At 41.9% G+C, this 16,538-nt stretch overlaps 1 protein-coding gene across 1 annotated transcript in view; it reads left to right on the top strand.

Annotated features, from left to right (window-relative positions):
• Positions 1-16,538, top strand: part of LOC120303327 (zinc finger protein 572-like) — a 17,737-nt gene extending 1,199 nt beyond the window's left edge. Inside the window, exon 2 of the mRNA XM_039332767.1 lies at positions 16,111-16,538. Within this exon, the coding sequence (XP_039188701.1) occupies positions 16,111-16,502 (392 nt within the window). The 3' untranslated portion in view covers positions 16,503-16,538. The remainder of the gene's footprint in view (positions 1-16,110) is intronic.

Below are 16,538 nucleotides of genomic sequence, written 5' to 3'. Positions count from 1 at the left end.
GTGACTTATGACCATTTTTCACACTTATGACTGTTGCAGCATCCCCAGGGTCATGTGATTTACATTTGGATGCTTGGCAACTGATTCATACTTATGACGGTCACAGTGTCCCAGGGTCATGTGATCCCCTTTTGCAACTTTTTGACAAGCGAAGTCAATGGCGGGGGGCGGGTGGCCAACTCATCACTCAGGATGCCTGTGTGGGTGGGGGGAATCCATGGGTCTCTGGTGGAGGGGAGTGGGACTGCCTTCCCTCCCTCTCTCCCATGTCCCTTCCTTCCTTCCTTCCTTCCTTCCTTCCTTCCTTCCTTCCTTCCTTCCTTCCTTCCTTCCTTCCTTCCTTCCTTCCCTCCCTCCCTCCCTCCCATTGTCCATCCCTCCCTCAGTATTGTGTAAAGCAATTCTATGTCTTTATTGTCTTGACATTATTCCTCTGTTGATGCAGCCTAGGACTGCATTGGCTTTTTTTGGCAGCTGCAGCACAATACCGGTGCAAGTGCTACTTGTCCACTTATTAAGTGCCCCAGGGATACATGGCCTGCCTTTTTGGAGATCTCCCAGAGGCATACACCATTTTTAGGACACCCACAATTCCTTAACCTAGTCTACAAAGTATTAAGGTTGAAAATAGAACAATTTGTCCCACTCCCATGTGACAGTGACCCAGAAGCAGTCACCATTTTGACGCAGAGGCAGGCAGGGCAAAATGGCAGCTGCTTCCACAAGACCACCACATGGTCCTAGGATAAATCCCAGGTACAATTTAAATAATGGCTGCTTACACAACACAATCACGCAGCCCAGGAACATGAGCTTCAGATATTTTGAAAAGGTGAGGAGGAGGAGGTTTTGAGGCCTGGTGAAGTGGGAGTCAGGCCTAAGCATTGCAGGGATCCAGTAAGAGTGAGAAAAGGCCTGCAGGGGCCCTGTGGGGAAGGGAAAGCAATAGGGAGACCCAAAAGGTGGAGTAGGGAGTCCTTTGGAAGGTAAGCCTGGGCCTGCACTAGGCCTGCACTAGAGCTTCCACAAAACCTGAGGTAGCTACTTGATAAACAAACTTTTAAACTGTTAATGCAACAAAAAAGGAAAGACACTAATAGAGGCAGCAGAAAAAGATCCCAGCAGTGGCTCCCAAAAGGGGAGCCTTTCAACCATGAAGGTCTAAAGCCAGGGCAAAAATTCTTTTCGGTGGAAAAGAAATTTAGTGTCCAATATTCTGTGCCAATTATTTTCAAATGTTGGATGTCACTTTGAGCTTCCAGTCAGGTCTCCACGTACCTCCCAAAATTCTTCACAGCCATGTTTTTCCTCAGTACATAACCACTGGCTACCCATTTTAATAATAATAATAATAATCATAATAACTGCTTCCATCCTGCGACGATACCTGTAATACCATCAAACATTCACATCTGCCTATCCCAGGTCCTGGGTAAGGACTCGATAGGTAGACAAAATGCCAAATCCAGTCTGAACATCGGGCTGACTGTGTGATCATCCATATATAATAATAATAATAATAATAATGTTGGAAGGGACCTTGGAAGTCATCTAGTCCAACCCCCCTGCTCAGGCATGAAACCCTATATCATTTCGGACAAATGGCTGTCCAGTCTCTTGTTTAAAACTTCCAGTGTTGGAGCATTCACCAATTCTGGAGGCAGGTTGTTCCACTGGTTAAGTGTTCTAACTGTCAGGAAGTTTCTCCTTAGTTCTAAGCTGCTTCTCTCCTTGATTAGTTTCCATCCATTGCTTCTTGTCCTGCCTTCAAGCGCCTTGGAAAATAGCTTGACTCCCTCTTCTATGTGGCAGCCCCTGAGATATTGGAACACTGCTATTATGTCCCCCCTCGTCCTTCTCTTCATTAAACTAGACATACCCAGTTCCAGCAGCTGTTCCTTATGTGCTTTAGCCTCCAGTCCCCTAATCCAGAACTTTTCAACCTTTTCACCCATTGTACCACTTTTAGGATATGGCAATATCCGAGTACCACCAGTCGCCTACCAAGGTGTCAAAAACTTGACGACCAAAAAAAAAAAAGGAAAAAAGTGATGAAGTAGTCCTCGACTTACAACAGTTCGTTTAGTGACTGTTCAAAGCTCCCCCAAGCCACAGCCTGCCCACCTGGTGGTACTCTTCCTCCTGTCCGAGGTTTTCATTGTTGTGAGCATTTTTGTTGAGGATTGGCAGCGGGGGTGGGGTGGTGTTTGATTTTTATTCCCCCTGTCTGCTGGGTGGTTGCAGCAGGTTTTGGTCACTTCACATGACCCTGGGACACTGACCGTCATAAATATGAATTAGTTGCCAAGCATCTGAATGTAAATCACAGGACCCTGGAGATGCTGCAACATTCCAGCTGATTGGCTCTTCTTCTGGGCTCAGTAGTAGCGCCAGGATCAATGCCGAGCTCCAGCTGCAGCCTGGCGCTGATCCTGCGCTTCTGCTAAGCCCTGACAACCCTGCAGCTCCAGCCATCTCTCGCTCAGGCTTGTGCGGTGCTGCCACCGGTTCAGCTCATTCCCCTCCCCCACTACTTTTCTAGGATGGTTACGTTCCACCTGCCAGGTGCCAATGTACCATGGGTGGTACCTGTACCACGAGTGGAAAAGCCTTGCCCTAATCATCTTTGTTGCTCTTCTCTGTACTCTTTTTAGAATCTCAACATCTTTTTTACATCATGGTGACCAAAACTGGATGTGGTATTCCAAGTGTGGCCTTACCAAGGCATTGTAAAGTGGTATTAACATTTCACGTGATCTTGATTCTATCCCTCTCTTAATGCAGCTTAGTACTGTGTTGGCCTTTTTGGCAGCTGCAGCATACTTTTGGCTCATATTTAGGTGATTGTCCACTAGGACTCCGAAATCCCTCTTACAGTTACTACTATTGAGCAAGGTACCTCCTATACTATACCTGTGCATTTGGTTTTTCTTGCCTAAATGTAGAACCTTGCTTTTTTCACCATTGAATTCAATTTTGTTAGATAGTGTCCAGTGTTCACGTTTGTCCAGATCCTTCTGTATCTTAAGCCTGTCTTCTGGAATGTTGGCTATTCCTGCCAGCTTGGTGTCATCTGCAAATTTGATGAGTTCCCCGTCTATCCCCTCCAAATCATTGATGAAAATGTTGAAGAGCACTGGGCCCAGAACAGAGCCCTGGGGCACCCCACTACACACTTCCTTCCATGCAGATGCGGTTCCATTGAGGACCACACACTGAGTACGGCCGGTTAGCTAGCTACGGATCCATCTGGTGGTGATGCTGTCTACCCCACATTTTTCTATCTCATCAAGTAGTAGGTTGTGATCTACTTTATCAAATGCCTTACTGAAGTCCAAGTAAATTATATCCACAGCATTCCTCTGATCTACTAATTTTGTCACTTGGTCAAAGAATGCAATAAGATTTGTCTGGCATATTCTGTTTTTGACAAACCCATGTTAGTGTTTAGTAATGATTTGGTTTGCCTCTAGCTGTTCGCTGATTCTTTGTTTGATTATCTTTTCCAGGATCTTCCCAGGTATTGAGGTCAGGCTGATAGGTCTGTAATTTCCTGGGTCCATTTTTTTTCCTTTTTTGAAGATGGGAACTACATCAGCTCTTTTCCAGTCCTCCGGTAGTTCCCCAGTGCTCCACGATCTTTGAAAAATATAGTTCAGTAGTTCTGAGATCACATCTGCCAGTTACCTGAGAATCTTGGGATGTAATCCATCTGGTCCTGGCTATTTGAACTTGTCTAGGCTGGACAGGTGCTCACTTACCATTTTCTTGCCTATCTTGTGTTTCTATTCTGTTTTTTATGGCACTATTTTTGATAGGTTGGTCTGCTTTTTCCCTTTGTGTAAAGACAGATGCAAAACACGAGTTAAATTGTTCTGCTTTCTCCCTGTTGCTTGTCTCCTTCTTGCCACTTTCACCCACTAATGGACCAATCATTTCCTTCACTTTTTTCTTGTTTTTTACATGTTGAAAGAAGCTTTTTTTGTTATTTTTGACTTTGGTCGCAAGCCTTAGTTCATTTTGAGCCTTGGCTTTTCTCACTTCATCTTTGCAGGCTCGGGCTATTTGCTGATAGTCTGACTTAGTTATGTGCCCCTCTTTCCACTTTCTATACTTGTCCTTTTTATCTTTCAATTGGTCAGAGAGTTCTTTATGCAGCCATGCTGGTTTCTTTTGAGAGCTGTTATTTTTCCTCTTTGTTGATATTGTGCTAGACTGGGCTTTTATTATCTAATTTTTCAAAATTTCCCAAGCTTCTTGAGTTGTTTTCCCCTTGAGTATTCTCATCCATGGAATCCTTCCCAAACCCTCTCTAAGTTTATTGAAATTAACTCTCTTGAAGTCCAAGACTCTAGTTTGACTGTGTTCTATTGCTTGTGCTTCCATAATGTTGAATTCCAATATTGCATGATCACTTCCTCCCAGGGTTCCTATGGCTTCAACACTTTCTATCATTTCATCTCTGTTAGTGGGTTGCTTACTGAACCTGCCTTAGTTCTTAGTTCAGCGCATCCAGGTTTGTAAAGTCCAACTGAGTTTAGCCAGTATACAAGCCAGGCTATTCAATTTTCTTAAATTGCTCATAGTGAGCCCTAGAACTCCCAATCTGAGTCCACCAGTGCAAGATATTCAGCGCTTAGATTTGAAGATCTCTACTACTCCCTCCTCAGTGAGAGCATATGAATTGCAAATTGCCTGAGGGGGCCTGGTTGCCTCCCCTTTGGAATTTGCAGCAAGTTGTGCATGTAAAGCTTTGGTGTCACAGAGCAAAAATCAACCTGGGGAGCTTTACTGAAGGTAGGTGAAGAGGATAGACTCAGTGTGATTCTGAATGGTGTGTGTGCGTGTGCATGGAGCTACTTCTACAAGACAGGCAATACAACCATCCTGGACAAATTTTCCTCCCACCAGACAGAAATTCAAGGCGTTCAGGACTTGCTGTGCCAACCATTCCCAAATCACATCCCTCTATAAATACATTCAAATTGCTTATTACAATACAAATTAGGCAAGAAGGAAAACCTTATAATGAGTTTCTGCCCTCCCCCTATTGTCTTTCCAATTGTCTTCTGAGGCTTCACATGAGGACCAATGGCTCCAGTACTCCTTCCTTTCTCTGCAGCTTTCACAGGCATCTGGGTGATGTAGCACTGAGAAGATCTGTTCTACTCTGGTTACATGGTGGTTTTTTTGTGGATGTCTGGATTCAACCCCAATTCCACGGCTCAAATGAATGGATGGTCTCCTCTGGAGGTAGTATCTGGGTCAGTATGGTCTGCTTCCCAAAAGGTGACTGAGTCACCTGTGCAGGGCTGAAAGACATGAGAACAAGATCTTCTCCCCCCTTTCTGAGTGGCACTGCCAGGAGAAGCAGACAAAGGCATGGAGAACAGAGGATAAGAAAAGGAGAAGTGGAATTGGGGTGCATGTGTAGCTTGCAGACAGTTTGAAAAGACATTACTGCAGTTGTTAAAGAAACAGATAAGCAGACACAATGGGGACACCACTGATGAGGATAAAAGAGAAACTGGATTCTGGTGAGAGAACAAAAAAAGAAAAGTCTCACTTCTGAAACTGAACATTTGCAAAATGTTAAAGAGGACTTAAGGACTTGCAACTTGAAAATGGTGGGCAGCTTGAGAATGCTGAAAGCTCCAAATAATTTTATAAGCCTAGTATTTTTGTGTACAATTTATGAGGGCATGGAGAATCTACCTTTAATATTTATTGTAAAACAGACCGCATTATTTTAGAGATTGAAAAATGCTTATATGCTCCAGGATTAGTTCCATACTAGTTTTACTGATCAGGATAAGAAAAGTAACTTAAGAAGATTATTTCCCTACACAAGCAAACTTGAGCTCACGAGGCTCTTGTAACTAGATACATCTCTTGTTTCAGGAAAAGGATAGACAGATAAAACCCATTTACAACACATACAGAAAATGCACAAATAAAACATTTCCTCTGAATGAGCTTAAAACATTCCCTCCTAACAAGGGAAGGCAAAGGGGAACTCAGTTATCTTCAGCCTATTTTCTGGCCAGGCAAACAGACTGAAACTATTTTTCTTTTGGTGGCTTATTTTAAGCAGAATTTCTTGCAGAATTTTAAAATTCCTTTCTCTTTGGATTAGAGACAATTTAACAGTTACATTTACCTCACACACAAAGACTTTGACACACATACACACACAAAGACAAGGAAAAGAGTAAAGGAGAGAAAAACAGAACACTCGGCTTTCACACCCTGGTCATTCCCACTATAAATCTCAGTTAACTTAAATTAGGAAAAACACAAATCTTAAACATATCATGTGGTTGCAAAGAGAGAGAGAAAATCACTATTCCTATTTTTTAATTTCCTTTTTCTTTTAAGTACTTTTATTTAGCCAAATTGGTTTCCCAGCAAAGCCCTGAAAAGATCACTCTTTACATAATTTATGTGCGTGCTTCTTTTTCATTCCCACCTGGACAGATAACTTTTTTTGATCCCAGGCTTTTAACACTCTCCCTAAAGGAGACATCTGCAGGTCCTTGGAATAAGAGCTTCCCATATTTTCAAACAAGACTCTGACCCTTGTTCCTGTTACACACAGTGAGATTCCTTCCTTGACTCTCCTACATTCGCAGAGTGACTTTCTCCTAGTGTCCTCTGCCCTTGGTAAGGCAAATCATATGGCCCTTGCCCCTGGTAAGGCATTCTTTCAGCCTTTGCCCCTGTACCCCAGTTTCAGACCACAAAGGGATCTAGGAGGACTCTGTCTTTCTTTTTGCAGAGTATGAGGGTCCCTCTTAGAAGAGTGGAACTTTGCTCAGAGACTTTAGCAGTACGATTCTACACTCATTCACTTATTCCATTCCATTTTCACACAGCCTTTCCTTTTTCCCTAACAAAAGGTCCTGCGCTCTGGCCAAACCCCCATGCTTTCCTGGGTCTGTCACTTGAACAGATCCTTTCTACTGTTAAGAATGGCCAGAGGAAACAAAATTCAACTGTGATTGGGAAAAGGGTCTTCTCACTCACACACAGACATACACACATTTCCTTTGCTCCCCTGGGCTTCAAAAGTTAAAATTTAGAGGTACTCACCTTCACCTTCTTTCCAAAGCAGCCCTTGAGCTCAAACCCAAAACTCCCTTTTACTACCCTGGCTCCACATGGGCAAGGCCTGTGGAACCCATCTACAGACACAAGGGGTCTGCTGCCGGCAAGATGGGGCTTACCAGTTTCAGTCCATTGGAGAGGTTAGCTTGGAGTCCCATCCTGGGTGCCAAATTGTTGAAGGAAAAAGTCTTCATCAGGGTCCAGTCCAAGGCGGGAATAAACAGCATGGCAACTGCTTTAGAAAGAAGGTTGTAGCTTATTGAAGAGGAGAGACAGACAGAAAGATGGCTCTGGAAAAAAACTGACTAAATAATAGTAGTAGTAGTAGTAGTAGTAGTAGTAGTAGTAGTAGTAAAGTTGGAAGGGACCTTGGAGGTCATCTAGTCCAACCCCCCTGCTCAGGCAGGAAACCCTATACCATTTTGGACAAATGGCTGTCCAGTCTCTTCTTAAAAACCTCCAGTGTTGGAGCATTCACCGCTTCTGGAGGCAGGTTGTTCCACTGGTTAATTGTTCTAACTGTCAGGAAGTTTCTCCTTAGTTCTAGGTTGCTTCTCTCCTTGGTTAGTTTCCACCCGTTGTAATAGGGAGTGGGTTTTTATACCTTCTTGTGTTTTTGTTTGGAGTTGTTCCTGTGGCATGAACTTTGACCTGAGTCTGAGTGTGCCTTTCTGGTATTCTGATGGTGGTGGGTTAATCCTATTATGTCCCAAAGGTCATATCCTGCTTCCTTAGGGCTGTGGCTGATGACCGTTGGATTATTTGGTGTGAGGGATTGTTGATTCTAGGGATCTTTTTTTCTAATCCCAGTTTCCTGACTCCAATCTTTCTGACAAAATTATCCCATCTGCATTTCTGCAGACCTGGTTTCTATTTGGGGCAGAGAGAGGAGTGGGGGGAGTTGGTTTCTGCCTCTAAAATCCTTTGGGGAAATATATTCTGCCTTTTTAATATTTCCCAAAATATTTCTTTCTCTGGATTCTTCCCACACCTTTTTTTTCTTTTTGTTTTAAGATATGAGAAATGTAAAATTGTTGGAATGGCTTGTATGAGGAAAAAGATTTAAATACTTAAGTGTAATTAACTCTAGGAAAATCTTAACAGGTAAAAATCTTTTGGAACATTGTGGGGAAAATAAATTTAAATAAGAACTTTAAAAACAAAGTCTATGACAAGGTGATTAAGATGATTAATTAGAAAAGAAGCTTCACTTTGATGTAGTTGTTACTTGTAGAAATACTAGAAAATGTTTATATTCAATTGTTATCTATAAAAATACTAAGAAATGTACTAATTTAAGGTTGATAAATGAGAATGTTATTGGAAGAAGAGAAAATCAAGGAAAGCTACTATGTGGATTACAGAATTATAACAACAACAACAATAAAGTTGGAAGGGACCTTGGAGGTCATCTAGTCCAACCCCCTGCTCAAGTTAGAAACCTACCCTTTCAGACAAATGGCTGTCCAGTCTCTTTTTAAAAACTTCTAGTGTTGGAGCATTCACTGCTTCTGAAGGCAGGTTGTTCCACTGGTTACTTGTTCTAACTGTCAGGAAGATTCTCCTTAGTTCTAGGTTGCTTCTGTCCTTGGTTAGTTTCCATCCATTGTTTCTTGTCCTGCTTTCAGGCGCTTTGGAGAATAGCTTGACCCTCCCTCTTCTTTGTGGCAGCCCCTGAGATATTGGAACTATAGAAACTAATTGTTATTGTTTGTAAATATAAACCCAGACAACATGCTGTTTACCAAATATTAAGGTAATTATGTTAAAAAAATAAAATATATTTTTAAAAATAAAATTTCTTCCTTCAGGACTGAAGTTTCATAGTAGGTGCTCTTGGATGCAGCCCTGGGCAGCTCAAGCAACTGTTGGCTCCCTTGGAGTGACTAGCCTGATGGTGCTGCCATGTGATAAATCCAAGGGAGCCATAGTCATAAAGTTTTGGGAGGTAGAGAGGTTTTGATCTCCACTGAGAGTCACCCCTAAGAAAGATTATTATTATGTAATTCTGTAAAAACTTTATGAACTTTTAGGGTTCAGTATATGGCTGATCACAAGTTAAGTCGCATCGCATTTTATTATTTCACTTGGTTCAGTTTCAAAGATCTGTTGCTTAAAGTTGAAGACTATTTGATATTTTATTTATTTATTTATTTATTTATTTATGAGACTTATATACCGCTTTAAGTGCAAGCACTCTCTAAGCGGTGTACACCAGTAAGCAATGTATATATATATATTTAGATTGCCCCCAACAATCTGGGTCCTCATTTTACGTAGCATGCAATAAGTGAAAATATCTTGCAAATGCCTTAGGTAGAGATGAGACAAGTTTGTTTTTTTTCTGCTCCTAGAGGGAGATGGCGGTCAAATAGGTTTTCTCAAAATAGGTTTTAAAGAAGTGACTGGACAACCACCTATCTGAAATGGTATAGGGCCTCCTGCTTGAGCAGAGGGTTGGACTAGAAGACCTCCAAGGTTCCTTCCAGCTCTATTCTGATAGATCGAATAGGCAACATCTGTCTCTGCAAAGCGGATACTGTAATTCAGTAAGCAGGATCTGTGGTTGAATTTAAAGAAGCTAAAACTATAGAGTACTGCACTGCTAGAAAGTATGAGAAGAGGAGAAGGGCAAAGGAACTTCCTCTTCCGGATCACTCACGGGATGAAAGGAGGCATGCGGAGAGCTTTTGTGCTCGTCCAAGGACCGAAGCGGCAGGTGAGATGAAGAGAGGTCGGAGAAGAGGCCGGGAGCGAGTCGGGCTGTTTGGTTTCCTCCAGGGCGTCCAAGCAGAGAAGCAACTAGGCTGAAGCATCTCAGCTGCTGCTGCTGCATTTTCCTTCCCTCCCCAACTTTTAAGTCCACTGGTGCTGCAGGCTGTTAAACTGGGGGCTGCAATTTTGTGCTGGTGGGAAGATTTTAAAAGTCTCTTTCAAGTGAAGGTTGATTCTTTAGGAACGGTTTCCCTCCAGAGGTTGTGGGTGCTCCGTCACTGGAGGTTTGTAACAGAGTTGGAAGGAACCTTAGAGGTCTTCTATTCCAACCCCTGATCAAGCAGGAGACCCTATACCAGAGGTAGGCAATTTTGGCTCTTTTATGACTCGTGGACTTCAATTCCCAGAATTCCTGGGACAGCAATGCTGTCTCAGGAATTCTGGGAGTTGAAGTCCACGAGTCATAAAAGAGCCAAGGTTGCCTACCCCTGCCCTATACCATTTCAGACAAATGGCTGTCCTGTCTCTTTAAAAGCCACTGCTGATGGAGCACCCACAACCTCTGAAGGCAAACCGTTCCACTGCTTAATTGTTCTTTTATTCTTGTGCTATTTGGACAAAAAGCAAGGCATGCATGCTTAATTATCTCCTTTATGTTTATACATATACTTGTCTAATTTTAAAGATATTTTACTACAGTAAGTTATTCCCAACAAGGCTACTCAAGTTGCTGTAAGTATTGCTGCCCAACTAGGCTACTCATTCACACAATACTCACATATCCTCTCAACACAGGTGATCAGGCTATGTTAGAGTGGGCTGAAAAGCAGATTCAGGGTGTCCCTGCTCCAACAAAGTTGTTTCCAAATTTGGGGTCTGGTTCATCCCAGTCTTCTCTTTATACCCAACTTGTTTACTCAGAATCCATGTGTATGGCAATCTTGTCCCAGCCATGCCAGGAACTTTACATCCTCATTCTTTGGTCCAAGACTCCATAAAAAAATGCAACATCCTACACTCCTTACGCCCACTAATGTTCTACCTGTATCACCAACAATAGATCATTCATACATGCACTCAGAATCTTAAGGAAGTAGTACACACATTCCAGCAACATGAGTTTCTCCAATGTGAGCTCATGAAAAGGCTAACTATGGTTGCATTACAGGCCCTCTATATTCATAACTTATATTTGCGATCTATTCATAACTTATAACATAAAATATGTAACAAAGATCCTCTCGCAGTTACTGCTATTGAGCCATGTTCCACCTATTCTGTACCTCGACATTTGCTTTTTCTTGCCTAAGAGTAAAACTTAATTTTTTTTCTCCATTGGACTTCAATTTTTTAGATAGGGTCCCAGAGTTCAAATATATCGAGATTCTTCCGTATCTTGAGCTTGTCTTCTGGGTGTTGGCTATTTCTGCCAGCTTAGTGTCATCTCCAAATTTGATAAGTTCCCGTTCTATTCCCTCATCTAAATTGTTTATGAAAATATTGAATAGTGGGCCTAAGATACAGCCTTCTGGTACCCCACTGCTTCTTGCACTCCATATATATGTAGTTCCATTAAAGACTGTCATGGAAAAACCCAATGAAAGAAACAAGAGACAATGCCAATAAACAACAACACAACTACAGTCCATACAGCAGGCATAAGGCATTTTCCGGTGCAGATTGTTTCCTTTATGCGCCTTTGGACTTCCATTGTGTTGGAAAAGGTGGTTTGAAGTTTTTCAGTTGTCTGAGTAAGGCAGATCGGAGTTCACTTCTTTTTGGTGCTGTCTGGGCCAGAGTGCATGCTGGTGGGGAACAGAGTTTATTAGCATTGCTTCCATGTTGGGCAAAGGTTCAGTCTTTGCCTCATTGTGGTCATTTGACTCGGGTCTGTGACTTCCTCAGCTGGGGGCTGGTCTTCTTCATCTTGGGCATATCTGTTATCGGACGTTGGCAATCATGTTGGCGATCCTGTTTTTATCAGCAGCCGTACGAAAAAGTGCTGCTGAGTTTTGTCCAAACCAGTCCCTTAGATTTTGAAGCCATGATGTTCTTCTTCTTCCTGGACCTTGTTTGCTTTCAGTCTTTCCCTGGAGGATTAAATGGAGTATGCCATATTTTTCTGGTGTCACATCACATGTCCGAAATATTCTAACTTTTATTTTTTAATTGTTTTAATGATTTCCCTTGGCTTTCCCAGGCGGCTTATCACCTCATTTCTGATCTTGTCAACCCAGCTTATACGTAATAGCCATCTGTAAATCCACATTTCAAATCCCTTCTAGTCTCTTCAGGTGGCCTTCTGGAGTAGACCAACTCTCTACTCCATAGAACAGGATAGAAAAAATATAACATCTGACAAGCCTGATTTCCAGTCTTAGGCTTATGTCGAGACTGCAGAAGATGTGTAAGGACCCATCCCACTTTGCATCTTAAGAAGACAGAACTCTTAGAATATTTCTTCCAACAGGCATCCTTTATTAAGAGAAAATGGTTGCAGGTGTTCTAGACAGGACCTGGGCCCCAAGCCCTATGGTTCAAGGTTTTAAGGGGTCCCCAGCAGCCCCACCCCACCCTACCATTTTTCCAGCGACAATCCCAGGTATTACATTTCCACCCCCTTTTTCCTCACTGCCAGTGGAAGGGAGACTTCAGAGAGGAGTAGATGAAAGCTGATGGCCCCATTATTATGACTAGTCCTTTTGGTGGTATCCACATTCAGCCCCTTTGAAGTTGTACCAAAGGAAGTGAGGGCCATAAAACCCTTTTGTTCATCCCCCTTCCCTTCATCATATGACAGAATCCAGAGAGAGCAGAAATGGGGTTTTCCATAGTCGATAACTAGAGATGAAATATAATTGGATTCTGACCAGATGTTTTTCATTTTGAAGAATGCTGTTTGGGCTTTCTCTATCCTTGTCTTTACTTCAGTGGTCATGTCCCAGTTTTCAGGTAAATTAGAACCGAGGTGCGTGATCCTTTCAACTTTTTCTAATGGTATTCCTTCCAAATTTATTGGTGGTAAATTAACGGGTTGTTTGCTGATGACCATCATCTTGGGGGCTGGTACTTTTTTGCAATGCGAAATATGTATCCAGAAGCCAGATCTTGACACGTCACATTGTTGTTGGTCAACAAAATTTGGAATGGTCCCTTTCAACGAGGAGCCAGGCAATTCTTTAGCCAAAATACTTTAGTCAGAACCGGATCACCAGTCTTCAAGGCATAACAAAGATGTAGTGGTTCCTTGGAGAAAACCACCGCAACTTGGGAATGATAGTTTTTTTAGACTCAGAAGCTACATGGGTAAAGTGTACCAATGTGAAAGGAGACAAATTAATAAAAAAGTTCTATGATAAATATCCTCACAAGATATTTGAAGAAATACTTAACCTGCTTTTTGTTTCCCCTATGGGAAACTTTTTCTTTTTGAGAGGGGCCAGCTGTCAACTCTACAAATGAGCATGGCTACAGCCAAGTTCCTTCTCATTTTAGGTTTCCTCATAGAATGGAGGGAGGGGATAGCCCAGGTGCTTCCTTAATCAAAATAATCCTTTCTCCTATGGGAACCAAGGTCATTGGCTGCTTCTGAAACTGCAGGCTGGGCATTGCATAAAAAGCCTGCAGAAAAGATGTATTGGGGAATGTAGTTGCTTGCATAATTTTATGGATGGGATTTTTTAACTTTGTATTGGGGAATTGTTACGTGTGTATCCAGACTTGGTTTCACTTTTGATTGTGCCAATACTTTGTAACTAATAAACATGTGCTTTGAGGACTTTGCAAGCCTCGGAGTTCTGTTTTATTCATCTCTGTCTGTCAGAACCATGACATACGGTTTATTGGTGTTTGTATTTATATTTCTCTCTGTATGCATATATCTACAATTGTATAATCTATCCCCATCACTTCCAAGCATATTTAATAACAACAACAACAACAACCAGTTTTGGTCACCACAATGTAAAAAAGATGTTGAGACTCTAGAAAGAGTACAGAGAAGAGCAACAAAGATGATTAGGGGACTGGAGACTAAAGCATATAAGGAACAGCTGCTGGAATTGGGTATGTCTAGTTTAATGAAGAGAAGGACAAGGGGGGACATGATAGCAGTGTTCCAGTATCTCAGAGGCTTTCACAAAGAAGAGGGAGTGAAGCTATTTTCCAAGGTGCCTGAAGGCAGGACAAGAAGCAATGGATGGAAACTAATCAAGGAGAGAAGCAACCTAGAACTAAGGAGAAACTTCCTGACAGTTAGAACAATTAACCAGTGGAACAATCTGCCTCCAGAAGTGATGAATGCTCCAATACTGGAAGTTTTTAAGAAGAGACTGGACAGCCATTTGTCTGAAACGGTGTAGGGTTTCCTGCCTGAGCAGGGGGTTGGACCAGATGACTTCAAGGTCCCTTCCAACCTTACTATTATTAACTTTATTGTTACTTGAATGTATACCAATCGGCATACATCAAAATGATATTTCGTTGCATTCAGCTCTCAGAGAGTCACCACCTTCGATATATGTTCCTTATAAGTGGCCAGCTCAAGTTTCGGATCATCCATTTTAGTCTGTAGGAAGTGAACGATGACAAACAGGACAGATGGAAATGGAACTCCATGTGGATCAGCCCTCAAATTAGGTTGTATTCCCGCATGACAACCTTGCCTCCATTCCTTTTTCTGATCCTGTCTCTTCCACCTTTTGCTTAAAGAGGCCATGATTCTTTTTGTCCCTGGAGCACGCTGCCGCCACCACCAACTCCTCCAAAAGCCTCTTTCTCTTCCTCTGGGCCTGCTGACAGCCTCATCCACTCTCTTTGCTCCATAAGCCCCGGGCCCTTTCCTCCTCTGCCCCGTTTGGAAACAGCCTTGATCTGCAATAAAATCCATCACTGGGCCAGCAGTCAGATCTTGTTGCTGGCAGAACAATTTCAAACAGCACCAATGACTTTTAACGGTCTCACCAACAGTTCTGAAACAGCTAGAAACTCGCCATGCCAGCAAAGATTGTCAATCGTATGTTATCTTAGTTCCACCACATTGCTCAAACACATTAAAACCTTCCCTATCATGTGGCCTATATCCTTTATATCCCTCCCAAAACTTTTCACCTTCAAGAGCCAATGCAGTCACAACCAATCCAGGCGCCACCATCTTAGAACTCTTTGAATCCTTTGCAGTGCTAAGATGCTGCCTGCCTTCTCTTGCTTTCACTAACTCTCAATAAAAGTTCCTTTTGAAATGCTGCCAGTTTCAAGAGTTCTGCTTTCTTGAGAGATTCAGCTGAGGTAGAGCCTTACAACTTTCATGTGTCAAATGAATCATAATTAATGTAAGAGGTTATTCTAGCATTGTGGCATGTTTGCTTTTTTGTTGTATTGTATAGATTTTGCTTTCTTTCACATCTGCAATCATTTTATGCACATTTAAAGTTAAACTTTATATTTAAATTTTGGGCTCAGTTGTGGTCGTAAGTTAAAGACTGCGTGTATTTGAATTTGGATCTTGGTAGTGTTCCATGTGTCAAAGGAATCATGATTAATGTAACAGTTATTCTAACATTGTGGCATGTTTGCTTTTTATTTTAATGTATAGTTTTTTCTTTTTTTCATATTTTCTACAACAATTTTGTAAACAATTAAAATTACACTCTTCTTTAAATCTTATAGGCAAAGCAGATGACAATAAGAGCACTCTGGACAACTGAGAATAAGAAGCAATGTTGAAAGAAAATCGACCCAGAAATCAAAATATTTTCCATTTCCTTCAGAAAGCCACACCATTCTCCTTCTCCAGCAGCTGATAGACAAAAAGAGAGAAAATTAAGAAAGATTTCAAGCTGGAATAAGTAGAGCATATGGAACTAAAGGATACATTACATGAAAAGTCAAAGGAGATTATTCTTTATTCAGTAAAAGAGGGAAATATCTGGAAGTCACTGGATAGGAAAAAGTCATTTGAAGAGCCACCTAGGGCAGACAGTGATGCAAGCCATGCTCTGGGAGGAAAAAAACAGCTTTAATTAAAAAACCCATTAAAAAGGGATCACACATGTTTTTGACATCCTCAAGGATATAAGTGGTGGAAAAGCTGCATAGATGTGCTTATTGTGGGAAAGATACAACTTGCAAATCACAGCTCATTATGCATGAGAGGACCTATACAGGAGAGAAGCCATAAAAGTTCTCCCAATGTGGTAAATACTCTATTGAGCATGGCAATGAGGACTGACACCACGTATGAGTGTCCAGAATATGTGAAAGTTTCATTGAAAATTCTCACCTCTTGAGACAACAGGACTCACACAGGAGAGAAACACTTTGAATGTGTTGATTATCGGAAATGTTTCACTGGAAATTCCTACTTTGGGAGTCACCAGAGGACTCACACAGGAGAGAAACCCTCTGAATGTCCTGATTGTGGGAATAGTTTCAGCGAGAATTCCCACCTAGTCATACGTCAGAGGACTTATACAAGAGAGAATCTTTTTGAATATCCTTATTGTGGTAAAGATTTCAGTTACAATTCCAGCCTGTTGACACACCAGAGGACTCACACAGGAGAGAAACCCTTTAAATGTCCGGATTGTGGGAAAAGTTTCAGTGAGAATTCCAGCCTGGTGAAACACCAGAGGATTCACACAGGAGAGAAACCATTTGAATGTACTGATTGTGGTAAATAACAATTGTGGTAATAACAATTCCAGCCTGGTGAGACA

This window comes from Crotalus tigris, unplaced genomic scaffold (genome assembly GCF_016545835.1).
Source record: "Crotalus tigris isolate CLP2741 ecotype Arizona unplaced genomic scaffold, ASM1654583v1 scf7180000024464.508515016:1373766, whole genome shotgun sequence".
In the NCBI taxonomy this organism is placed as follows: Eukaryota; Metazoa; Chordata; class Lepidosauria; order Squamata; family Viperidae; genus Crotalus; species Crotalus tigris.
The sequence above is the reverse complement of the archived record's forward strand: the minus strand, read 5'-3'. Positions and strand labels throughout refer to the sequence as shown.